General features: G+C 37.5%; 2 protein-coding genes across 2 annotated transcripts; both read right to left on the reverse strand.

The window, feature by feature from the left end:
• Positions 1-2,076, reverse strand: LOC131428718 (uncharacterized protein K02A2.6-like). Its single transcript, XM_058592764.1, has 3 exons — positions 2,049-2,076; positions 920-1,556; positions 1-532 (listed from the first exon to the last, which is right to left on the reverse strand). The coding sequence occupies exons 1-3, from the start codon at positions 2,074-2,076 to the stop codon at positions 1-3; spliced, it is 1,197 nt and encodes a 398-aa protein (XP_058448747.1).
• A 2,890-nt stretch (positions 2,077-4,966) lies between these two features.
• Positions 4,967-23,746, reverse strand: LOC131432227 (zonadhesin-like). The gene is made up of 3 exons (XM_058598366.1): positions 23,689-23,746; positions 5,423-9,587; positions 4,967-5,362 (listed from the first exon to the last, which is right to left on the reverse strand). The coding sequence occupies exons 2-3, from the start codon at positions 9,585-9,587 to the stop codon at positions 5,190-5,192; spliced, it is 4,338 nt and encodes a 1,445-aa protein (XP_058454349.1). The 5' UTR covers positions 23,689-23,746; the 3' UTR covers positions 4,967-5,189.
• Between the last annotated feature and the right edge of the window lie 4,087 nt (positions 23,747-27,833).

A 27,833-nucleotide genomic window follows, 5' to 3' on the forward strand; every position in this document is an offset into this window, starting at 1 on the left:
TCACTTTTTATACGCATCAACAAAAACAATAAAGTATGTTACCATGAATGGACCCGCAAAATCGACGTGCACTCTTTCGAATGGTTCTTTTGGGGTTTCCCAACAGTGTAGCGGCACTTTCACAGCCTCCGGACGAGTCATTTGACAACTCGCACAGTTCCGTACGAGCTCCTCGATTTCCTTATCAATTCGCTCCCACCAGACATATCCTCTGGCGAGCGACTTCAATCTTTTTGTACCAAAGTTTGTAGAGTGCAATTCTTTCAATACGTTCGGTCGTAGCTCAGGTGGGACGGACACACGTTTTCCCCGCATAATGCATCCTTGTTGTAAGGCGAACTCGATTTGATCGATGCCGAAACGGTCACGTGCATCTACCGTTTTTCCATTTTTCAACCCTTGTAGCAGAATTTTCACTGTTGAATCCAAAGGCGTTGATTTTGCCAAATCCTCGACTCTTATAGAAAGCGTTTCGATTATATTAACCTCTAACAAATCGACTTCTTCAACTACGTTGTCCAGTGGCTTTGTACTAACCGGTAAACGTGAAAAGGCATCAGCATTATAATGCTCTTTCGTTGGACAAAATTTGATGACGTAACGAAACGAAGCGAGAAAAGTCGCATAGTGTTGCATCCGTAGTGCAGACATTGCTGGCAACCCTTTTGTCTTTGAGAATATTTGCTTCACCGGCTCGTTGTCAGTAACCAACAAAAATTTCCGTCCATATAAGTATTGGTAAAATTTTCGCACTCCAAATATGATCGCAAATGCTTCACAATCGATCTGTTTGTATCTACGCTGCGTATCGTTCAATGTTTTTGACGCGTACATTATAGGTCTTTCTGTACCGTCCGGCATAATGTGACTAAGAACTGCACCAACTCCATATGGAGACGCATCTGTTGCCAAAACTAACGGTAACTCCGTACTGTAATGCACCAAGAATCGTTCTGATTGCATTTCTTCCTTCACTTTCAGGAACGCATCGTTACTTTCCTTAGTCCACTTGAATATCACGTTATTTTGTAGAAGACGGTTTAACGGATAAATAGTTGTACTCAGATGTGGAAAGAATCGACCGTAGTAATTGACCAATCCAACGAATGAACGCACCTGGTCTTTATTCTCAGGAACTGGCATATTCTGCATAGCATCAATTTTACTTCGCACCTTGTGTATTCCGTCTCGGTCGATTAAGTAACCGCAATATTCTATGCGATCAGCAAAGAACTGACACTTGTCAAGGTTAATCCGCATGTTGTATTTGCATAACCCTGTAACTCGAACATCGTCTAGAAAAACTGTTACCCCCGGGATTCCATTCAGCACCTCCTCCATCAAACGTTGCCAAATCGCAGGTGCCGAGCTGATACCGTACATCAGCCTTGTCGATCTGTACAATCCCAAATGAGTGCTGAACGTGAGAATCTCCTGATCGTCCGCACTGACCTCTAATTGCAAATAAGCTTGAGACAGGTCAATTTTTGTAAACTTCTCACCACCTGCCACATTTGCAAACAACTCCTCAACGGAGGGCAGGGGGTGTTCATCGACTACGAGATTTGGATTCACCGAAATCTTAGTCACCGCAAAGTCGCACTCGATTGTTCAGTTTCATTACCGGGACTACCGGTGTGGCCCAAGCACTGTGATTCACTTTGACTAGCACACCGTCATTCTCTAAACTCCTTATTTCATTTTCAACCGCCTGACGGATAGAGAATGGAACAGACCGTGCTCGCAAATACACTGGATGTACAATCGGTTTAAGTTGTAATTTCGCTGTAAGGCCTTCGATTTTTCCCATCGACTTCTCACAGACACTTCCGTAACGCTCGATTAGCACAATTATCAATCGCAACCGTGTGAACGTTTTCATGAAATTTATTTACATCGATTTTTAAAACTTTCATCCAACCACGACCCAGCAGGGGATGTTTTTTATTTTTCACAACATACAGCAGCAGCTCATGATTTTTACCACCGTAGTTTATGTGAACAGCGCACATCCCACACAATTCAATCGTGTTGCCACTGTAGCTTACCAAAGTAAATAGTATCCGGATGATGCATTTTAATACCGAGAATGTATTTTTGATAATCCGACAAACTCAAAATCGAAACAGGCGATCCGCTGTCGATTTCAAATATCACTTTCGAGCCATTCAATAAAAGTTCCATCCGAAATTTATCTGCATTGTTGTTGAAATCAGCAGCATCGTATATTCCGCAAATTTTAACTGCTCGCAAACTTGCTTGTTGCACTTTATTTGTTGCACTTTTTTCAATCTGATGTGAATCGCTTTTCTTAATTTCCGCAGATTTTTTCTTCAGTCAAATTTTTTGCAAATGACCTGTTACATTGCAGTAGTTACATGTAGTCTTTATATGCGGACACTTATTCGCAAAATGAGCAGCACTTCCGCAACGAAAACATTCGCTCCTTTTCGTATCGGGGTGTTTGTGCGATTTTGTTTTCTTCTCCGAGACAATAAACTTTTTGTTTACTTTAGCTCTAGCAGGCATTGACGAGATTCAAATCCGGTTTCCCCTGACGTGAGTGGATCTCCTGTCCACCTTTCGCAGATGCTTCCATCGATACCGCGATCTCTCGCGCCCGATCCAATGTAAGACCACGTACCTCCAGTAGACGTGCTTGGATTCCACGGTCCTTTATTCCGAAAACGAACTGATTCCGCAACGCAGTACTCAAATAGTTGCCAAAATTGCAGGTTATGGCCAACTTCCTTATGGCAATCAGATAATCATCGATTGACTCATCTGCACGTTCGTCGCACTGTTTCCGACATTTGAACCGAAAGTTTTCCAATATTTCCAGTGGTTCCGCATTGAAATGGTTCTCGAGAGTTTGCACTATTTCGTCGTATGTTTTAGTCTGTGGTTTTTCCGGCGCCAGTTTGTCTGAAACAACGTCGTATGTTTCCGCACCCATGTAGTGTAGCAGCATTGGCAGCTTCGCGTCATCACGCCAAAACTGTTGTGGCCGAGGTTTATTTAGTTATAAATAAATACAACAGTTAGCACTTTTGAATTTAATGAACACATTTTATTTCGCGTGGTGAAAGTGTAACGTATTTCTATCTGCTTATCTTCTTATTCTGACTCAAGGGAACGGAAGCAAAACAAAGGTAATACACACTGGAATTAAACTATTAAACTCCACGAATCGGCTGGGGTGAATTGCCGTCATTTAAAGTAAGAATGTAAATTATCTCAGAATATACGGCATCATGACAAGTCTTGTGTAACAGAAGTAACATGACAGTAAACGTAAAAAATGTAATACAATAACCTTCTCTCGGGTACAGTTACAAATATTATTTGAATACTCCACCATAATGACAGTTTCGTTGGAAAAGTTTAAAGTGTCTGTTAAAAACGCCGGTAAAAGTCACATCGAGAATTAGATACATTAGTAATTTTCAGTAACATTATTTTTTAACCAAGAGCCCCTCCCAAAACGAAATCCTGGGTACGGTCTGATTCTAACTGTATTTATTATTAAAGGTCATAGCAGATTGTTTAATATCCCTCACCGTTATACTGAGTAATGCTAATTTATTCCAAATCTCAAGCTGAAGTTGTAATTACATACTTTCACTTATCAATGTCTGTTAAAACTATTTTATAGATATCTTTACGCATGGTTGTGTAATTTTTAATAATTTTCATGCGAAAATTCATGCTTATCATGTTCCTAGATGAGATTGGTGAGAAATTCAATGTTTTATTAGTGTTATTAATTTTTCAGCAGTTGATTTGCTGATGAAAGAAAAATTCTAAAACGAATCATATATCGTTCGACTCAACTCGACAAGATCGAACAGTGTCTGTGTGTGTAAGGTGTCACGTTTGAATAAGGTCGCTAAGTAATGTTAGATACTTATCCGTAGTAGATCCTTCAAGTATTTCGATGTTAAAAACTATTGTTTGTATTTCCCTCTAATGCGAAAAATAACATTACTAGTCAAAATTTAGATTTGAATCCTGGTTCAAATACTGAAACTGAACATGAGCTTACGATATTGTTAGAGTAGGTATTGATCCTGTAGTTGATACGATACCAGTAATGTAGTAAGTCCAGGTCCGATTTCAGTTTCAGTATCTGGACCTGGACCTGGACCTGGAACTGGTAATACATAACACGTGGATCAATAAGTCCCGGGACTAACTAAGAAAACAATGTTTTATTTAAGCAAAACTGAACTCAATTTTACTCATCCACGTTGTCTCCTCCACGAGCTACACAGCGCTTCTCTAAAACATTTCGTGTGGAACGATTTATCCCAAAATAAGCGTTTATTTCAGCAATGACTTCCTCGTTGGACAAGAATTTCTTTCTTTGGAGCACTTATTGATAACTGCAAACTAGTAGTAGTCGTGGGGGGCATATCCGGTGGCTATGGAGGGTGCAATTCAAAGCCCAACGTTTGTCGTTTTGGACGCTTGGCACGGTTCTCACATCCACTCGGCTAACAATCGCTTCCACTCTGGAGTATACTGATGGATCCAGGTTCCGTCCATTGTCACATATCAATTCAGAAAATCAGCGTATCTCGGCGAAACAGCGCAGGGAAACAACGACACGATGTCGTTTTTTTTTTGGTTCACTATGTACAATCGTGACACCCACTTCGACAACAGCATGACAACAAATGTTCATGCCAGTAGTGTACACACAGCCGTGTGAGAACTTTAAGATGTCAGTTATCTCACGCAATTTTGATTCATGGTTTTCCTAAACGATTTGGTAAACTTTTTTCACAGTTATCGCTGTATTTACATGCTTACTTGTGGCTACTCGAAATTGGGTCAAAAGTTTCGCAAAAATCATACCTACCCATAATTTATGATTCCACGATCCCAACACGTAGAAGACATGCGTAAATCAATTAATACCAAAATGAAGTAAGAAACCAATCTCACTAAACATTTTACTCATTCTATTTATTGCAATTCGTTTCAAGGAAGATATTTATTATCACTTCACTAGTTCGAAAGATTCTGTAGCTTTTTCAGGGTGCTCAAGCTCACATAAAACGATGTCGAATGTAAAAAGTAAACAACTACTCGTTAATTTTGGTGTTTTTCGTAGTCAAGTCAAACCCCGCATCACTTTAACACTAAAATTACTAACATTTCATAGGACACCTAATATCGGATGGTTATCCCTCACAATTACTTCCTCGACAGCCGTCCTCCCTGGTGCAGCCCTTGTCCGGTTTTGGAATTTCACCACAAAAATCATTGACATCAATCAGGTAGCACTCATCCTCACAATCATACTTGTAACAGCTAGCTGAACACGTGTAATCACCGTGAATACAGTTTGAACAATCTAGAAATGTTTAAGTTATGGATTTATTGTTGTACGCAACATCGTTGGAAATCGACTTACCTGTTTCATAGTCGAGGTCCTCATCCTCATAATTTTCAACAATAGAAGCAATGGTAGCCATAATCAGCACTCCGTTGTCCTCGTCGTAATCGGTTCGGTTCACTCTCAAATAGATATGATCCCCATCCTCCCGGCAGTAACGAGACTGGATATCTTCGAATTCGTGATGCAAGCATTCCCATTCATCGCCCCAAGATTTAGTGCAAATTTTGGGCGAATACACAATACAGGTGTACATTTCGGCATTCGGTTCGATAACTACCGTAGGTACATCTTCGGTGGAGCGGTTTGCTGTCAGATGAGATTCGGTTGCGACCGTACCAACTGTTACGGTTTCATTCGCGTCAGAAGCAGCAGCAACAGTAGGGTACCAGTCGTATTTAATCTGATTGGAGCTGGGAATATTTTCGAAGAAGGCATCGAAGCTATCTGATATATAATTCGGTTTGGACGGAGCAACACTTTCCGAAGAATCGCCTGAAGCAATGAACGAAGAATCAACTGAGTTAACGGTGCTGGATACGACGGGAACTGAAACATGATTAGTAATCGAAGAAGAACCAATTGAATTTATGTAGGCTTGAGCAGGAGGCATCTCCGGACTGTTGTCGCAAACCGTTTTTACGCATACTCCATTCTCCAGGATGAATCCGGCAGAGCAAGTTGCAGCGGCAAACGTCAACTTCACACAAGCAGTACCCTGCAAGCTGAATCCATCCGGGCAAATATTTTCCACAGTGTACCGTTCGATAACGCATCGTCCTCCTTTAATTGAGTAATCTTTAGGACAGTCAGCATTAACGGTGAATATTCTCAAACACATGGCATTAGTGTAGTTGAATCCGGGTGGACACTGTGGAGCGTCAACTACACAATTTCTCTGCTGAAGTTTCGAACGATCCGGACAAGATGGATTGGAATACTCTTTCAGGATGCATCGATTGTCTACGAATTGATAATCATCTGGACAATGGGGGCCCGGTGCTACGCATTTTCCATTGATCAGTGTTCCAGCGTTGCAGTTAATAGTAGCGTAAGACTGTTTTATACAGTGACTGTTGGTAAAGCGATAACCCGAAGGACAGACCGGATTTCGCACACACAGATTATCGGTCATTACAGTTTCCGCTGGACAGCGAGGCATTAAATAATTGTGTTGTACACACTGATTGTTTTCTACTTTGAAACCTGATTCACAAATCGGTTGTCCAACGACGCATAGCTTATCGCGAAGTGTTGACCCAACCGGACAGGAAATAGCTTCGTAGGTTTCGCGAACACACTCATCGCTATCCAAATGATAACCACTCGGACAGATGACATCCTTCGAAACGCATCTGTCATTATCGATGAAGAAATTATGAGCACATTGAGCTGGTATCTGATCCGAGCGAGTACATTGGTCCAAAATCATTTGATAAGCGTACGGACATTTTGGCAATGCTACGCACTGTTCCTCCTGAAGCCGACTGTTTTGTGGGCAGATGATTGATTTACGGTGTAGTTTGGTGCAGTGTCCATTCCTCAGATCGAAACCAGGTTCACATGTCGGTCCGGGAACAACACAGTAGTTTTCCACTTGTCTGGTTTGTGGTGGACACATCGATGACCGTTGTATTCTTTGAACACACTTGTTGTTCTCGAATGTGTAACCTTCTGCACATTGAAACGTTGCCACGCAAAACTCATCCTTCACGACATAACCAGAAGGGCACTGCGGTACGTCGTACTCCACCTTGTAGCAGACATCATTGCGCAGTTCTAATCCTGTTCTACATTTCGGTTGTGCAACGCAGAAGTTTCTCAGTTTTTTCGAATTAGCTGGACATGTCGATGGCTGTTCTATTATTTTTACACATTTTCCGTTTATGAGACTATAGCCGAAGCTACATTCCGGGTTCATGTAGACGCAACGGTTGTTCTTCATGTAGAACCCAGCTCGACAGTTTCCGGGCAATGACTCGTACCGAACACAGCGTTCGTTCTCCATTGTGGCCCCAGCACCACAAGTCATTCGAACACTGAGGACACATTCATTGTTTTCTAGATTATAACCCGCCGGGCATTGCATTGGTATGGTGTAGCTTCGACTGCACATACCCCGAGCCATTTCATAGCCCGCTGGACAAACTGGCAACTGAGTATTCTGGACGTACTGAGGATAACTTTGTTGACCACAAGATCCACAATTTTGTACGCTTCCACACATCCAATTGCTAGCACACGGTTGCTGAAGCTGCAAACAACCTCCTGCACATGGGGATGGATACTGCGGTTGAACTGGCACCTGAGGTAACACCGATGACCCATGACAGACACCATTCGAATAGTAACTTCCGCCAGGGCAACTCGGAGTAATTGTTTCAATCATGCGGCATGCCCCGTTCAAAACTGTAGACCCAAATGGGCACGTGGTCGTTTTTTTCAGCAGACACTTTCCATTGTTGAATTCTGCCTCGGAGGGACAAGTGGGACTAATTTCATGAACACGAACACACATTCCATTCTTTAGTACGAAACCTGTTAAGCATTCGATTTTGTCACTAACACATATACCACGTTCAAAGTTTGATTCCGGTGGACAGGTAATCGTTCCAACGTGTTTCCGAACGCAGACTCCTTCCTCTAATACAAACCCATCGTTGCACTGTGGCATAGCTAAGCAGTAACCTCTGCGATACGTGAATCCGAAGGGGCATTCCGGTGTAGCCGAACTTTCCTTGACACATTGCGAATCTTTCAATTCGAACCCTGGACGGCATCCGACGTTACGAAGCCGGCAATATCCTTCGTAATAGTACGAGCCACCAGGACAAATGGGTGCCTTTTCGTCCTGACTAATACACACCCCATCGATTAGGTGCAATCCAATATCACATCGAGGCTCGGAATGTACACACATTCCCCGCTGCAAACTCGTTCCCCCTGGGCACTGGTTTAAGCCTCTCTCTTCGCGCACGCACTCACCATTGTCGAAAGAATAACCACTTTCACAGCTAATAGCACTAACACATTGCCCGTTACGAAGAACGAATCCACTGTCGCAAATTGCAGGTCTTTGATCCCGCCTGATACAATGACCGTACCGTCGATCATATTCGTAATCCTGGCTGCATAAGGGTTTCTGTGAAACACATACTTCACCTTCTAGGCGGGAATCCGACGGACATTTAACGGGTACTTGGTCATATTTAATACAATAACCATTGCGGAACTCATAACCAGGCGAACATTCAACTTCCCGAGCAACGCAAATGCTTTCCCGAAGAAAACTACCACCGGGACATTTCATCTGATCGCGCCGTGTTTGAACGCATTGATTTCCAGTCCTGGTATAGCCTGCAAGACAAGTTGGCTCTGCGACTACACAATAATTGTCTACGAGTTTTGTAGAGCTGTCACACTGAACCGGAGCCGTCTGCTCCATCACGCATTGTCCACCGATGAACGAATAATTAGGAGGACATTTGGGATTTGGATACTGACAAGCCCCCTCGGCAAACACGGTTCCATTGGGACATGACGCAAATTTTTCCGTCAACTTGACGCAACGACCGTAATCATCCATTGCGAAGGGGCTCGAGCATTTCGCCTCGACAACGCAATCTCCAAGGTGTAAAGTTCCGCGATAACATGTCGCCGATTCACGATCGTAGCGAGTGCACAGATCGCTGCTTAAATCATAACCCTTCGGGCAGGTAAACGATGTCATGCTCGCCGTTGTCTTATTCCTCGTTTCGAATGGTCGAGTTTCTTGCCGCATGCAACGGCTACCGTCGAACGTGTAACCCTCGGAACAGCTAACAGGTTCGGTTTTCTTTTCACAGGCAATTATGTCCAACGGACCTGGATTACGATGGCACATACCGTTGGAGAGGATGTACCCAGGAGGACAAACCGTTTGTCCGATGCACGAGTTGCCAACCAGTTGGAAACCACCCGGACAGTACGTTTGCCGCAGGACGCACTGATTGTTTTCCAGCAGACTTCCCTGTGGACAGATGATATTCTGTGGTGGCCGGTAGCCGCACGGTAGAGTATGGCGGCTGGTACGGTTTTTAGCCGAAGCTGACCTTGGTGAACATTTTCGTAAATTTACGGCTTCCACACTGATGACGATCGATAGCAGCACAATCGACAGGAATACTGCCGTGGAATTGGGCATCTAAAATTGAAATCAGGTTAGTAATGAAATGGAAACGTTTTGTGACACTGATTCCATGTCTAAATTAGCTGATTCAATCCTGAAATAATTTCGAGAACGGAAACTAGAACAAAAAACAACCCACAGTCGAATTCCGGTGGCAGAAGGAATTTATCACAACTTTCTTAAAGAGAAGATAATAGATAAGCCTACTCTAGATAATAAACAAATTTCATGTTCTCATCAAGTACCAGTCGGTCAAGTAATTACTGCAACAGACATGTAACATACTCAAGATTCAAAAAAAACTTTTTTGAAGAGTCCCTTAATAGCATATATCAAAACATTAGTTATGTGAGAAAGTTAAAACAGTTTTTTTGGATTATCGCTCTAAGTGACGTGTTACAGTTTCATACACACTCGACCCTGTATTTCCGGAATCGGAAATCGGATCCGAAAGAAATTGTACACTTACTTATGGGAACATAATATCTTTCTTTTCAATCTTAGATTGTGAAAATCGGTCCAGCCCATTCTGAGAAATTGGAGTTATTTCCGGTCTTTTCGGTATTTCCGGAGCCGGTAACGAAGATCCGGTATATCCAAAATCAATGTATTTGGTCATCGACAAACCAAACCTGCTTAATTATACGGCAAAGTATTTTGTTTTGTTTTTTCGGAGATTCCGGAATCAGAAGTCATGTCCTAATGAAATTTGATGGGGTTCTATGGGATTGTAAGACCTTTTATTCGAACCTAAGCTTGTGAAAATGGATTGAGCGGTCTTTGAAAAAATTGAGTGCACATTTATTTATTTTTTTGCACATTTTTCCTATTGCTCCGGTACAGGAAGTCGGATCAGAATAAAATTCAATAGCAGGCCATAGGACTATAGGGTCTTTCATTTGAATCGGAATTTAAGAAAAGCATAGAAATTACCTTCGTCGAGATCACAAAACGTCTGTGTGTATGTGTGTGTGCGTGCATGTCTGTGTGTATGTGACAAATAATGTCACTCAGTTTTCTCCGAGATGACAAAACTGGAAGGTCTTATGGGTCCTATACCCGATCAGATGCACATAACAAAATCATAACACAAGTATATCAACAATTGACATGTATAACAACTTGTGTTATTTTGAGATATTTATAGAATGAAAACAGTTGAAAGTTAAAATTTATGATAACAATATAATAATAAAATCACTTATGATGTTTTATTTTCATTTGCAAGACTCATAATGAAGTTCATTAATTGAAAAAATGAGTTCTTCCGTTGCTGTATGTCGAAATATAATGATCAGAATTAAAAAAGAAAATAAATAGAAGAAGAAATCAGATCACTAAATTAATTATTCATTTAATAAAAAAAATCATTAAACAATTTTGGATTGAAACGATGCTTAAAAGTTAGCTGTGATATAGTTTCTCTGTGTTAAATTTGCTATCTAATTTTTCACAACTATTTTTATAAATTTCTGCTTTCAGACTTCAGTAGTTATATCAAATTCAAAAATAATTGTGATACAAACGTTCCAAAATCTGTTACGATTTTGTTCCCGCTAGGGTCTTTTTGTTATGATTTTTGTTATTTTAACAGCTTACCAGCCAAAAATATTTAAAAATTTGTTACAAAATATTTTTGAAATAAATTACTCCAGTTGTTATAATTCTGTTATTACCATCTGATCGGGTAGACTTTATCGCGATCCAACTTCCGGAATTACAGGGTAGGTACCAAAAAATGTGAAAAATTTGTCGCTCAATTTTCTCAAAGATAGCTGAACCGATTTTCAAAAACTCAAGTTCAAACGACAGGTCTTCTGGTCCCATAGCTTACCTTTTGAATTTCATCTTTATTCAACTTCTGTTTCAGGTATTGAAAAAAAATATGTGCAAATATATGCAAAAATGTGCACCCAATTGTTCGCGAAAATTACATAACCGAATTTCACAAACTAAAATGCAAATAAATGGCTTTCAAATTCTTTAAAATGCTCCGAAATGTTGTTCCAGATACAACTTTGGGTTCCGATAAGTGGATAATGTTCAATTTTATGATTATTTTTTACCAAGTTCTGGCGAAACGAGATGCAATTTTTTATAAAACTTACTGGTAAATATCCGATTCTAGCAGATAATGTTAGTTGGGGGCTGTCCATAAAAGACGTCACGCTTATTTCAGCAATTTTTAACTCCCCACCCCACACCCCCCACCACGCCTTTGTCACAAATTGTCACAGCATCAAAGATCCTCCACCCCCTATGTCACATGTCACGAATTCATAATAAATAAAATTCATCTCAATACATGCTCAATATGTATAACAAACCATACGAATATGAGGGAAAATCGATTTTTTACATACCTAATGTAGTATTAAAAAATATCAGTAAATTAAAATACCATCGAAATTATTTTATTAGAATTAATTATATAATTTAACAAAAGTATTTTATTGGAATTGATGAAACATTTAAATCCAAGGGGTACACAAAAATATTATGTATTTTTTAGCTAAGGAGTATTATTTCCTTAGCGTAACATACAGGGCTGAGAAAATAAAGATCAAAACCTCATTAAATCGACATCACTACCGAAGAAGATCGCTTGTGATCTTTACCAATAAAGATCATTTCTGATCTGATTTTTTCAAGATCAGTTGATCAGTGATCTTTAAATCACATCGATCAAAATCTTCCGTCACACAAAATCGGTAGTGATTTTGAGCTAAAATGATTCTTGATTCATTTCACGCATTGGATGATTCGATCATCTTTGATCTTGGTGGAGGAAAATCACATATGATCAAGATAAGACATGACATGATCTACGTCTGAAATCGTTGATCCCCCGCTGAGTAATAACAGCAATCCTACAGGAATTTATAACTAAGGATGACGCGTGTCAATGAGACTTTTCCAAAATCATGGAACATTGTCAATTTTGAATCTTTGGGAAATGCTCTTTTAAAGTCATTATCAACAGAGTTGGGTAAAATACCGGTTTCGTTAATGCACGATTTACGTAGATTCAACATATATTCTCGTTTGAAGCATTCCGTGTTCGATTTCGCAACCATTGTTTAATTCGCAATAAAATGAATACTAGATTAAGAGAAATAAATGCTAGATGAAAATTTCATGAAAATAATAAGTTTGGATCGTAATCACATTGATATTGTAAATTTGACAGCATTCTCTACGCAATAGCAATGCTCCATGCAAAATTAGTTTAAAAAATATTTCACACCACACAGTGATTAGAGCGACACTTACTTCCAGTTGGTTGATGCTGATGATGAGGCACTATTTTGATTAAATTCAATAAAACACTTTTTTGACATGAATTTAATTTATGGATGTAACAGGAGCACAGGGTTTGAGCACACAGCTTTCGCTGCATTTGAAAGGCGCGTTTGAATTGCCGTAGCAAAACCTGCACTCCTCCCGTATAGATGTGAATAGTAAACAAAAATCAAAATAATAACACATTTTACCATCATATCTTGTCTTAATGTTCCTTTGCTGTCATAGCAATACTTCATATTTTCTTGATATTTCATCGAAGAAATCTTCTTGATAGATTAGACAATATCTGTTTAGCATCAAGATTTGTTATTAAATTTGATTTCGTTATTGATGAGGCATACCAATTTCATTAAGTACAATTAATCCAGTGGATCCTTTTTCAAATCGAATACAATTGAATAAACTGTATCAGAATCAGATAAGAGAACTTCTTATGATATACTATTCGCAATGCTAGAAAATCAAATTACTGAAAAATTCATCTTCTATAAATGTTTTGTTCTTGCTTTGATGTTACAATGCCAAATTTTATATTTTGTTGCTATTTGCTCAAGCAGACTTTGCAATGGTTTTTGATATTTAAACTCTTATTTCGAACTAAATAATGTTATTTTCTACCATTGAGATGTTTGTTTTTAATAATTGGTTTGCAAATCACCGGACTGTTGCTTCAGTGTCAATTCAAGTTAAACAGGGTAAATTAATCAGCTGCATGACATGCTTTATGATTGAACATGTTGTTCTTATCATTATAATTATTGATAACCAAAGCATATATGTTAATGTTATTTGATGGTTTTATTGATATTACTCCGCCAACATGGTATTGTTGAATGAATTTTAAATACATCAAGAAGCATGAAATTTCGATGCGACCGATCAAACAAGCATTTTGAAAATCTTTCATTCTTTGTGTGGTTTATATTCCACATCTGCTTACTACCTAAACTACCTCCCAATCTCATATACATTGACTAAAATTGTCAGTGCATAACTTAAGTTAAACCGTTTGAAGGTATCTTTTTTTTACTAATATTAGGAAAATTTATTAATTTCTCTAATTTACTCGTCTCTCCGTGCACTTTTGTTGATCACAACAGAAATAATTTCCTGCATCATTCGTTTCCGAATTTACAAGAAGAAGCTTTTACATAAAAAAATACACGTTTTCCTATAGAATGTAAACGTTTATTGTGGAAATTTTTCAGGAAATAGGGCAAAGCATTAATATAATTAGATATTTCAAAAATGCGCTCGTTGAAAATATTAAACGTCACATTTCAACAACCCTCCCCCTTCCCTCTTTCACAAAAGGTCACGTTTTGTGAAACACCCCCTTCCTCCTTGTGGCGTGACATCTTTTATGGACAGCCCCTTAGTGGATATATAAACCTAATTTGGGATTGCTAGATTTCCATATTTCCGGTTTCGTAAGCAACGATAATAGTAAATAAAATCTCCGAAAACGAAACTAACTTCGATTTCTCAGCAACGGTTGAACTGATTTTCACAAATCATAATTCAAATTAAAGCTCCCATTGTCTTGAAAGATATTGTGCAAATTCATCCAGAAACACAAAACTCATACAAAATGATGATGCAAAACCGGCACGCCTCGGTACGTGCTAGAACGAAATAAGAAAACACCACCACCTTTTAAACAACAAAAAACACAGCTTTTTTTGTTCTATTTTGTATAACGTGTGCGGGAGATATTGCACGTTTCAAAATAATTGAATCGTAAAACTGCGCGTAATTGAAACATACACTCAGCTCATCAGTGTATTAGCAGATTATGTTGACTGCTAATGCCACCTTGCGAATCAACATAATCCGCTAAGCAGACGTAAAGCCATTGCTATTTACAATGCATTTTTTACACCGATGTGCTATGTCTATCCTGACGTCTCAGACGAAATCCGCGAGGTGGAAACGTAAAACAATCAAAACAGTCATGTGCACTTCAGCACAAACCGGTACCCATGAGGTACCAAAACCTAAATCACTGAAATATACAGTTCTATTCATTGAAACTCAATGCAAACCAATTCATTTTTTCATCAATGATAGTTTTCTGTCAAGCTTTCGATTCAACCCATGTCTACTTCATATTACTATTGATTTACATGTCGTGTAATATTCATTATTTATATCTGTGTAGTGCATGACAGGTGAATCAATCAGTTTTAATTCCAACAAAATCTTTGTCTTTATAATGGAATAGTTATTTCGCTAAGCTCATTCTATGTCGGTCAAAGTCGGTCTAATTGTTATAAAATTAACGACTCAGATAAGTACGAAATCTTCAAAACAGATTTTATAACTTGTAGGCCTAACTATGGTCACAAAAATTTTCTACGACTGTGACGGTTTCCGAGTTCCGGCTCTGGAAATAGATTGTCGAAAAATCCCTCGGAAATTGAATCGATTTCTAATGAAAATTACACCACAAGATGGATTAAGACAGGTTTTTCTTCTTTTTTCGCACAATTCACCTCGTTACTCTTGAACCGGAATATAATTCAATGGGGCTACCACGTTTGGCATAAAGCCGTTTGGCATAACGACATTTGGCGAAATGGTTATTTGGCATAATGGTCATTTGGCATAACAGTCATTTGCCATAACAGATGAACATGCTGCTTAATAGAAATTGTTCTAATTTACTGCAATTTTAAAGGTCTAATGCGGCTACGCCTCATCGTTTTTAATGACCTGCTGTCCGACCTCGCTGCCGCTCGTTCGGATAGCTTAACTAAGGGATAGCTCCTAGCTTTGGGTAATCCGGGCAAACGCCCGCAACTAGACAGAGGTGATTTCTGCGGGGCGCTGCACCCCCGCATTGGCCGGCGGCCGTCTCGACCTGAATCATTTATGACGAACAGAATATTGTGCTAGCATTAAGTGAGTTGCTTGTATAAAATGATAGTGTGCTATTAACTACAGAATTTAAAAAAGTACGGGTGTGTAATGTCAGAGACATAACTGGATGTCGTGAATACGAGTAAAACTGACACGATTTCTTTACACTTTCGAACTCGAATTGATAGTTGATCGATTGTGTGAATTGCGAAACTAAAATTTTCAACGATTTTTGACGTCGATTATCTCATTTCGGATTTGCATATTTCATTGAAATAAACTATCAAGATGCAGTACAGGATTCATTTCTGCCTTTTAGAAGGACAAAATTGTGGAATTCTCTACACGGGCAAAATTCCGATTCTAGAAATGAGCATAACGAGTCATGATTTGGGGAAAATAATATATTTTCATGTTATGATAATACACCATGATTAAAATTTTCTCGGATCATGATCCATTCGGACTGATTTCGATGAAATTTAAAAGTAACGCACTCGAAGTTGTTGGGTATAACTTCAGGCGTGTTTCTGCTACGATGGTAACATAAATTAAGGCGTTATGTGTGATTTTTGCAACGATGGTCATTTTTGCAATATAAATTCAGTGAAAAGCAAGACGAAATTCTTTTAAAATAAAATATTCTGTTTTCTATTTTTGAAAAACGACGACGCAAGACATAACGTGTTTACGTGCGTTCATTACTTCAGTTTTGATTTTATGTTTCAGAATTTAAACACTTAAACGAACTGCATGAGAAAACACGAGTGAAACAAGCCTATTAAAAAAAACTCTGTCGAATTCTTGCAAAAAAATCGTCTTATTCATAATATTTAGGTGCATCAATACATCAGCTTGTGTTGTTATATCTATGAAACAAGTTAATCAAAGTGGTTGAACAAAATATTTTTCTGATTTTCGTTAGATGGTGTTCCAAATTCACAATCGAATTAAACGATAGCTCTCGGAATATTATTCTAGCAACAACTATCACATCAAATATGTAATTGATGTTTGTTAAATGAAAAGCGTAGCGTTATTGCTCATGATTTCACGATAAGGTAAAACGATTGGTTTCATGATTTTCTAATCATAACAGCAGTAACGGATTTCTTTCCGTGTACGATATTTAGCACAGTTCGGAACATTTATCTCGAAGATTTTCGCACAGCGAAAAGTGCACGAAGCAAGTCAAATTATTTTGGATTTTCACTAAACTAAAGATCCGTAGATCCGTAGAAAATGTTCGAATCCGTAGATCTACGGAGATTTCCGTAGATCTGACATCGCTGCTTCTCGCCTTGACGACCGGAAGGCTAATGAGATCTACGACCTGAGCGTTTGGGGTTTTCAACCACGCAGAAGGTGCGCTCTCCGATGCCGCCGTTTGTCTACTTTCATCTGCCCCGATGTCTACTTTCATCCAACGCACGAGAAGAAATGATCGATTTTCGACCACGGTTCCCCTTTTATATCGTTCAGTTGAAGATATGTGCCTGACTACCTCAAAATCGTCGTCCTTGCGCGAAAAACCCAAGCAAAAGTGAAGAGTTTTCCGCGTTGTTTTCAAAGTTTGAGAAAACTTAATTTTTTAGTTGTTTGTGGTTATCTCACACTGTTTAAAATATTTTCCTAAATTCCTGATCATATTTTTGATGAAATAGTGAAAGAATTATGTTGCTGCGATTAATACAAGTCGAGATATTCACGATTAAGTTCTGCCCATTCTTCCATATGGCTAATTTTGAAAAGGCGCCCCATAGTAAAGTAAGTCGTATTCACGACAAAACAGATAATTTTTCCGGAGCAATTTGGATTTCGTTTTGAGCATTCAACTAGGGGAAAGTGTTATAAAGCGCACCTGCTGGACAAAACGCCACCCTTCCTGTTTTAAACATTTAAGACTTTTAAAAACAAAAGTTTTATTTATCACTAACACTATCTTTTCGTAGGATCTTTCTGCTATGCAGGTTTGGCAGTTATCGTATGCTGGAAAGTATGAAAAAAATGAAAATATAATTAGGCATCTTTTCGATGTAAGGTTTTGCTTCGATTAATCAAGCATTTTAACCGTATAAAACGTCTAACGGTCGGTTGCTACTTAGTAATTTACTTTCAGCAGTGCTAATGTCTCTATTTACAGTATAAAAATCCAGATACAAAGCCATTTTTGATATACAAATTTTCTCATAACAGTCACTCAACGGACATTATGCCCTACCTTCGATTCGATTAATAACGGCTATTAAAACAAAATGTAGCTTTGGGAGGATAAAAAAGGCGGGTGGGTAATGTCAGAGACATAACTGGATGTCGTGAATACGAAAACAACTGACATGTTCCTTAACACTTCCGAATATCAATTAGTTGATCAATTGTATGAATTATGCAAGCATTCTCCTTTTCCACATTTTTCGCAAAAACAAAGAAGGCTTCACTTGATCTCGATTACTGTGAATTTCACACAGCGAAAAGTGCAAAAATCTAACCAAACTGTTCTACATTTGCACTAAACTGAGGATATTTGCTTTCGATTTGCGAACAACACATCCTAATAGTTCTTCAGAAAACTTTTAGAGCCATTATAACGGCTGATTTTTTATAATGCTCTCCAACATTGCTTTTTCATCCATCGAAATGACTGGCAGTTGTGACGTAATCGCTCTTGTCGGAAGCGAAACTAGCTTTGCAAACAGCACAAAATACATCTGCTCGCATTGGCGATAGAATCCAAACTGATTAGATTTTTGTTAGGAGCTTTCTTTTACGTGATTTCGTTTGTAGCTTTTTCACTAATGGGCGGTCCTAACGGCTATAAAAATAGTCGCATACAGAATATTAATGTCGATTATTTTATTTCGCATTTGCATAATTTATAGAAAGAAACTATCAATATGCTGTAGGAACTTGTTTCTAGCATTCATAAGGGTCAAATTGTGTAGTTCTCTACGAACTCTGGAACATTTTTCGCAAAAACACAGAAGGTTTCACTTGATCTCGATTACTGTGTATTTTCACACAGCGAAAAGTGCAAAAATCTAAACAAACTGTTCTAGATTTGCACTAAACTGAGGATATTTCCTTTCGATTTGCGAACAACAAATCCTAATAGTTCTTCAGAAAACTTTTAGAGCCTTTAGAACGGCTGATTTTTTATAATGCTCTCCAACGTTGCTTTTTCATCCATCGAAATTACTGGCAGCTGTGACGTAATCGCTCTTGTCGGAAGCGAAACTGGCTGTGCAGACGACACAAAACACATCTGCTCGCAGTGGCGATAGAATCCAAACTGATTCAATTTTTGTTAAGAGATTTCCTTTTATGTGATTTCGTTTGTAGCTTTTTCACTAATGGGCGGTCCTAACGGCTATAAAAATAGCCGCATACAGAATTTTAATGTCGATTATTTCATTTCGGTTTTGCATAATTTATTGAAAAAAACTATCAATATGCTGTAGGGATTCATTTCCAGCATTCAGAAGAGTCAAATTGCGTAATTCTCTACGATATTAAACTCGGAACATTTTTCGTAAAAAAAAGGCTTCACTTGATCTCGATTACTATGAATTTCACACAGCGAAAAGTGCACAAATCTAACCAAACTGTTCTTGATTTTCACTAATGGGCGGTCCTAACGGCTATAAAAATAGCCGCATACAGAATTTTTATGTCGATTATTTCATTTCGGATTTGCATAAATTTTTGAAAAAAACTATCAATATGCTGTAGGGATTCATTTCCAGCATTCAGAAGGGTCAAATTGCGTAATTCTCTACGACATTAAACTCTGGAACATTTTTCGCAAAAAAGGCTTCACTTGATCTCGATTACTGTGAATTTCACACAGCGAAAAGTGCACAAATCTAACCAAATTGTTCTTGATTTACACTAAACTGAGGATGACTGGCAGCTGTGACGTAATCGCTCTTGTCGAAAGCGAAACTAGCTTTGCAAACGACACAAAACACATCTGCTCGCAGTGGCGATAGAATACAAACTGATTCAATTTTTGTTAATAGATTTCCTTTTATGTGATTTCGTTTGTAGCTTTTTCACTAATGGGCGGTCCTAACGGCTATAAAAATAGCCGCATACAGAATTTTAATGTCGATTATTTCATTTCGGTTTTGCATAATTTATTGAAAAAAACTATCAATATGCTGTAGGGATTCATTTCCAGCATTCAGAAGAGTCAAATTGCGTAATTCTCTACGATATTAAACTCGGAACATTTTTCGTAAAAAAAAGGCTTCACTTGATCTCGATTACTATGAATTTCACACAGCGAAAAGTGCACAAATCTAACCAAACTGTTCTTGATTTTCACTAATGGGCGGTCCTAACGGCTATAAAAATAGCCGCATACAGAATTTTTATGTCGATTATTTCATTTCGGATTTGCATAAATTTTTGAAAAAAACTATCAATATGCTGTAGGGATTCATTTCCAGCATTCAGAAGGGTCAAATTGCGTAATTCTCTACGACATTAAACTCTGGAACATTTTTCGCAAAAAAGGCTTCACTTGATCTCGATTACTGTGAATTTCACACAGCGAAAAGTGCACAAATCTAACCAAATTGTTCTTGATTTACACTAAACTGAGGATGACTGGCAGCTGTGACGTAATCGCTCTTGTCGAAAGCGAAACTAGCTTTGCAAACGACACAAAACACATCTGCTCGCAGTGGCGATAGAATACAAACTGATTCAATTTTTGTTAATAGATTTCCTTTTATGTGATTTCGTTTGTAGCTTTTTCACTAATGGGCGGTCCTAACGGCTATAAAAATAGCCGCGTACAGAATTTTTATGTCGATTATTTCATTTCGGATTTGCATAATTTATTGAAAGAAACTATCAATATGCTGTACGGATTCGTTTCTAGCATTCAGAAGGACCAAATTGAGGAACTCACTACGATATTCACCACTTTTCGGAACATTTTTCTTGAACGATTTGTTGTACAGCAGCAGCTATTTTCTTCTCTTCCTCAGAACGCGTTCTGATTGGCTGGTGTCGACATGGGTCAAATGAGATAGGTTTTTCAATAGTGTACTATTGAAATACTTCAACGCTTTTGCTATACACGTTTAAGTTGAAAAATTTCGATTCTATTGGTAGTTAGATTGTATAAATCCTTCCAAAGATCACTGAGCTATGAGCTTTCAAAATACGAGAAAGGCAAACGCGCCATATGAATTATCCTCTTTGATACTCGTTTATACCAAACATTTCAGAAAAGTTTAATTTTGAACTATTTGAGATTATGTCACACAAGTGAAAATTTTATCATAAAATTGTGATCATATTTCCGATGGCATGTAGCAAAAATTATGTTGATTCGTTAGATACAACAAGAGATATTCACGATCAAAAACTTATCACTCTCTCAGAGGGTAAATTTTGAAAAGGCACCCCATAGTAAAGTAAGTCGTATTCACGACAAAAAATGTTGGTTCCCAATTGTAATTAATTGATCATGCAATTGATTTCTAATGCAAAGAATATCTTCCTTATCTGCTTTTCTTCTACATCGACTTTTCAAGGGGCATATTGCATCATCGTTGTGGGGCATAACACTGATTTGTTGTTAGGCATATTGTAGGGTTGCTGGGGCATTATGCCTACGGCAAGCGAAAAAAAAACTGAGAATGTGGTCGTTTTGGAAAATGTGTTTGTATCAATCGATTCTCATCATTTCTACCGAAATCATTGAAATTATGTTTCTCAGGCGTATTGCAATGAAATACTCACATGCTCGAAGAAAATAGATCAGTACATTTAGAAATATCTCAATGTTTTCTTAAGGGAGGCATATTATAACACTTTACCCTACTCATCAACTCATTAAAGTAACGACCGCAACTTGGTTAAAGCCGGGTATAAATAAACGATAATAAAACTCATTAAAGCAACTCACATGATAAATGTTAATAAATCATTTGGTTCATTTTGTAGACATAGACCGAATGATCCAAATTCACAAACTTAAGTTCAAATAAAAGGCCATTCAACCCCTTATAACCCTACCGAATTTCATCCAATACTACTTCTGGTTCCGGAATTATAGGCTGATAGGTATAAAAATTTCATTTTTAGGAGCGTTACACGGAAAATTCAAGCGAAATACATTCAAATAGCCGTACAATTCTTCAAACAGGCAGGTATGGTTAGTTGATGACCAAATACGTTGATTTTGGGTACACCAAATCATCGTTCCTTATTCCGAAAGTACCGGAAAGTGCTTGTGTGCTCCAATTCGGAAATCACTCCAATTTCTCAGAAAAGGCCAGACCGATTTTCTCAAACATAGATTTGAATGAAAAGTATTATGTTTTCATAAGTTGATGTAGCTTATGTAGAATTCCAGAGCCTGATACCGGTTCCGGAAATACAGAGTAGAGTAGTAATTGATCATGCAATTGATTTCTGATGCAAAGAATATCTTCTTTATCTGCTTTTCTTCTATATCGACTTTTTCTATCATTTGGTTCATTTTGTAGACATAGAAAAGCATTCGACAGTGTATGGAACAAAAGTTTAATAGCAAAAATGTCTTACTTCCAGTTTCCTATTTATTTGGGCAAAATGATTCAAAATTATTTTACCGATCCTACACTCCAGGTTAGAAGGTCTGATGTAAATCTAAAGCGCCACCCGTAAAAGTTGATCAAGGTTTCAATATTGTGTAAAATATATTTACTTCTGATATTTTCATTTACTTAAATATGTCCAGTGATTACCTGACAAAACGAAAAATTTCGTTAAATGCAGCATAACTTCAATTAATTTTCTTTCTTCATAAGCCTAGAGTTTCTTTCCTAAAGCCAAACAACAATCATGTTATCAAATGAAATTACTTTGGAGCACACATTTGGTCGAGTAGTTGCTGCACCAGGAAGAAAACGCATCAACGAATTTGAAATAAAATTCTGAAAATGACTCACAAATATAGATCCATCAAATATAATGGCTTATGATATTATAAGCCAATGTCAACAAACATGAACTTTCATCTAATCCGAAAGTTTAGCTTAGTCTCTGCTTCAAAGAGAGTAGTAGATTTACGAATACGTTTTGTCGGGTTCAAAATCATAGCAAAGTATATCCCCCCTACGTACGAGGCGAATTTGCTTACTTGCCATTTTTCTGTTCCTGACCTAGTGTGTAGCGGGAATCCCCCTTGATAAAGACCTCATAAAACGGCTAAAAATGGCACTTGGCCATTAAGCAATAGATAACCGAGTTGGCATTTCCGAGATCTCATCCGTTTTGACCCCGAGGTTTTCTTGTAACACTGCCGCACTTCGCAGCAATAAGGAAATAAAATTTAGAATATTCGAAATATCTTTACACTTAATTCACCAAAAAAAACGAACATCAAAAATTAATTTCACTGACTTATTAAAACCCACGTGAGGAAACTTACTAATCGTTTTCACTAAATTCAAAGACTTGAGATTCTTCTTGAGTAATTTTTTTATGACGAACAAATATTTTTTAACAAAATTAGAAAGAAGCAACGCTAGAGCAAGGGTCATCTACTTTCACAACCAAAACTCTGATTTTTGAGCTGTTACAGATGAAAAAAAAAATCAACCAAAATTTTACTATAGCATACTCTATATTCGTTTACTAACCGAAAATTGTCAATCGGTCTCTAATTTTGACCATGGAAATAAATAAATTATTAACTAAATATTTATTGTTCTTTAAAAAATTTTTAAAACTAAGAAACTAGTAATTTCAGTGAAGTCTTACGTAATAGATTTGCTGATGTTCAAAATTTATCTCAACCTAACAAATCAAATATTTCATACGACTGAGAAAATAATCAAATATTTTGCAAAATTATTCTTCAAAATTGAATACAGTCACACGATTGATTTAAATTATTCCTAGTTATCACTTTGGCACGGATGCTCCAAAACTCACTTTTACTTACTTTGTTGCAACGATTAAAAGTTCCGTCGGTCAAAATTTCAACATCCTGTCGAAGCAAACGGCGGATCAGGACTAGTAGCGACGATCACTCGAGTGACATAACAGTCATTATCAAAAATTCGCTCCCGGTAAGGTTATGCTGATACGAACCAAGCAGTTCTCAGAATCATTATGCTCATTCAAACGTATTTCGCTACATAAATGTGCTCCGGGGGAATTGTTACCGATTAATTCATTTGCGCCAGTGGGTAAGTGAAAAAGGTCAAGCTAATAATCTGTTTAAATACACCAGATTTCAACATCTGAAAACTGACAAAATTGATTGAAACCATTCACGGGTTTCAGTTTTATAGTGAAGGACTTTTGGTTTAGCGATTAGACAATCACGTTGGAGATCGATTGTAGTTCCTTTTCTGAATTGATGTCATGGGAATGTTAAGAATCACCTGTTAATAAGTCCAAGCAATTGTCGAACATACAAAAAAAGTAGTAAAACTTTAATACTTTTCGCTTCTTCCATTTCATGAAATATGAATATAAAACTTTTTTTTTACAATCTGACAGTTCAACAGTTAATTTTTCCGTTGTCAAAAAGCTTCACTGCAAAATATTAACAAAAATTTATTGTTGATGCGATAAGTTAGATAATGCATCCTAACCTCCGTTTACGTACACTTTTTTACGTTACCTCCTTTTACGTATTGACGAACTAAATCACAAATCACATTACCTTTTCTGCCTTTCTTATATAGAAAAGCTATGCAATGACTGTGAAAAGCGACTTTCGAACCGAGGTCCAGTTTAAGGCTTTATAGTCCTATTGGTTCCTATTGAATTCCATCTGGATCAGACTTCCGGTTCCGGAGTGAAGGATAAAATGTGCAAAAAGAACTAAACAAGTGCAATCTACTTTCAGAAAGGCCGATGATCCAAATTCACAAACTCAAGTTCCAATAAAAGGCCATTCAACCCCTAACAACCCTACCGAATTTCATCCAAATACGACTTCTCGTTCCGGAATTATAAGCTGATAAGTATAAAAATTTCATTTTCAGAAGCGTTACACGGAAAATTCAAGCGAAATACATTCAAATAGCCGTACAATTCTTCAACCATGCAGGTATGGTTAGTTGATGACCAAATACGTTGATTTTGGGTACACCAAATCATTGTTCCTTATTCCAGAAGTACCGGAAAGTGCTCGTGTGCTCCAATTCGGAAATCACTCCAATTTCTCAGAAAAGGCCAGACCGATTTTCTCAAACATAGATTTGAATGAAAAGTAATATGTTTTCATAAGTTGATGTGGCTTATGTAGAATTCCAAACCCGGATACCGGTTCCGGAAATACAGAGTAGTGTGTATGCTTCCGGATCCGAAAGTACCGGAAATAGTAGTCAGAAACTCAAAAGCGGAACTGTCTTCATTTTCTCATAAACAACTGAGTCGATTTTAACAAACTTAGACTCAAATAAAAAGGTCAATTACTATAAAAATATACTGCGTCTGACATGTGTTCGAATCTCTCTTCCGGTTTCGTAAAAACAGGGTGAGATGTGTTTGAAATTTAAAGCAAAAACTCAAAAAAAGAAGAATTCCTATTAATTTGGGTCAAAACTGTAAAGTGTTGTTGAAGGTGTTTTTGAAATCCAAGATGATGACTTTCGGTTTCTAGATATTCCTTGAGAAAACTCTTACAATAAGAGTATTTTTTGGAATGGATTAGGTGCCAGATGTTTTAGGGTGTTTCAAAATCCAATATGGTGACTTTCCGTTCAGGGCCGGTGAAAAACGTTAAACCCAGGTGGGTAATTTTTCATACTGCGGAGAACGACCCACTATTTTGAAGTATTTCTCTATTCTAATGGAAATGATATTTACCCTTATATTTATCACTCTGCACTTTAGTCGTTTTTTTTAAACAAAACATTGATTCTACAAAACTTTCCATGCAACGCGTAAATTAGAAATTTGAAGAGTTTTCGTTATTAAGTTTTAAAACAAAATTTCTCATCTAAGGTTTAACCTGGTTTCAAACTCACTGCCAATATTTGTTTTCAATTCAAAGTACCAACCTTCACAGAACATTAAACATCAATAGCTACGATCACTGAATCTATCGACATATAAGTGACGTTACTAATTCATTTATGAAAAATGGAAATAACGAATTCCGTGTGTTGCCAAAAAATTGCTTTTTAAAGTTAAAAAACTACAAGGATCAGCCCCATAGGGTTGTTCGAGCCATTAATGTGGAACAAGGCAACAAAATTTTTAATGATCGACATTTTTAATCAATCGCCACACTTTTGAATCCGCAAATGCACGAGAGTCTGCTTAGTCTTTATTATGAACCAACACAGAACACGCGAACCCAGAATATAGACTATATTTGTCATGATTCGTATTTGTTTTTTAGCCAACGAAATTACATCAATAGCCCAAATATATGCAATTATATGTTTATACAAGCATGCGATACAAATATCGATATTTAAGCTTCTTTTCGTCAAGCTTGTGTTCACGATTTGTATGCAAGTAGATATTTTTATAGCGTTTCTCTACCATTACTACCATTCTGCGATTTCGGTTGAAGCGATAAACTTTTTCTCATTATCAATCGAGTTCATCTTATATAAATAAGAAATTAATCTTATGCACTCAAAATTTACCTTGGGGTAGTTGTCAATTTTTCAGGCGAAACGACATAACATGGGATTTCATCCAATCTTTCCTGACACAAGATCAGAGCATAGCAATTAAAGCTTCAAATCGTTTTATGGCACTTTTTGTCTTGCTGTTTAGCAACAACCTGCCTCTAGCAAGCTACGTGTAGGACTGAAACGTTAGCTATAATTTTGCTTATATTTATAGCTTCGCGTGCTTCCAACAGCTTCGCTTTTGCATCGATTGACCAATCAGAGCGCTGCTTTCCCTTTGATATATCGCTTACTCCTTCAAAACCGTCGACTATGACAGGGAAATCCGGTATGCCGGAGATTTTTTGCAGACAAAATAGGGCACTGCTAGCTAATAATCAACATTTTAATGATATACAATTAAAAATACATGGCTATGAACATTCAAATCAATACGTAGAAATATTTCCAATCAAGAGGTGACATGATATTAATAATTGATACAAAATTGACTGAGCTGTAATTGTTCAAAACCTGACCACATTTCTACGTGTATATTTCTTGAGTTTCTAGTTTGCACCACTATATAGAAAATAAAAATGTGTTCCACATTAAAACGCGCAAGCCCAGCTATAGCTTGAGAAGTGTTTTCCCCACTAGGATCCATTAAAAATGAAGGTTTGTGATATTCTGATTTTGAACGTGGCTAAATGAAGCAGTCAACCGGAAAAAAATTAAGCAAGTTTTGATGAACGTGATGTATGAATGCAAAATCAAAGTTCGTGAGATTAGATATGCTGAGATCGTTAGCACATGAACTGAAAGTTCTTTTACGATCTTGTACGAAAATCTGAGCGCAAAAAAGGCGTCACCAAACGGATCTCGAACACGACCGCTCATAATCAACAAAGCTTGCCGCAATAAAATGGAATGCATTGGTATGAAATAGTGGACCAGCATTCATACTGGGAAAGCCATCTGAAAACGTAACAGGTAGCTGGAACAATCATGGCATAAGTTTTTTAGATGTTCGAGGTATAACTAACATCGACTAACATTGAACAGGAAAGTACCATTAAAAGTGAATCACCATTAATCAAGACAATGCACCGTGCCATAAGTCAATGAAAAAAATAAACGAATAGGGCTGAAATGACCCTTGTCACGTCTCACCTTTCTGTGGTATATCTTCACATCCTTGCTCTCTTTTGAGAACTAGCATTCTATAATTTTGATTTTATTTATTATTCCGAATTACAATAAACATATTCTCATTATTATGAATAATGCAAATATTTCCATTGTTTTTTGGTTTTTTGTAATTACCCACCTTTGGAATTTTCGGGTGGGTAGTGCTACCCACCGTACCCACCTCTTTCACCGGCCCTGTTCCTGTTAATCCAAATTCTTTGAAAACCTTTACAATATGGGTATCACCATCTTGGATTTTGAAACAACCGCAAACATCATTTTCAAGTATCTACTTGTCAAATCCGTTCCATAAATA

Source organism: Malaya genurostris, chromosome 2 (genome assembly GCF_030247185.1).
Source record: "Malaya genurostris strain Urasoe2022 chromosome 2, Malgen_1.1, whole genome shotgun sequence".
NCBI classification, from domain to species: Eukaryota; Metazoa; Arthropoda; class Insecta; order Diptera; family Culicidae; genus Malaya; species Malaya genurostris.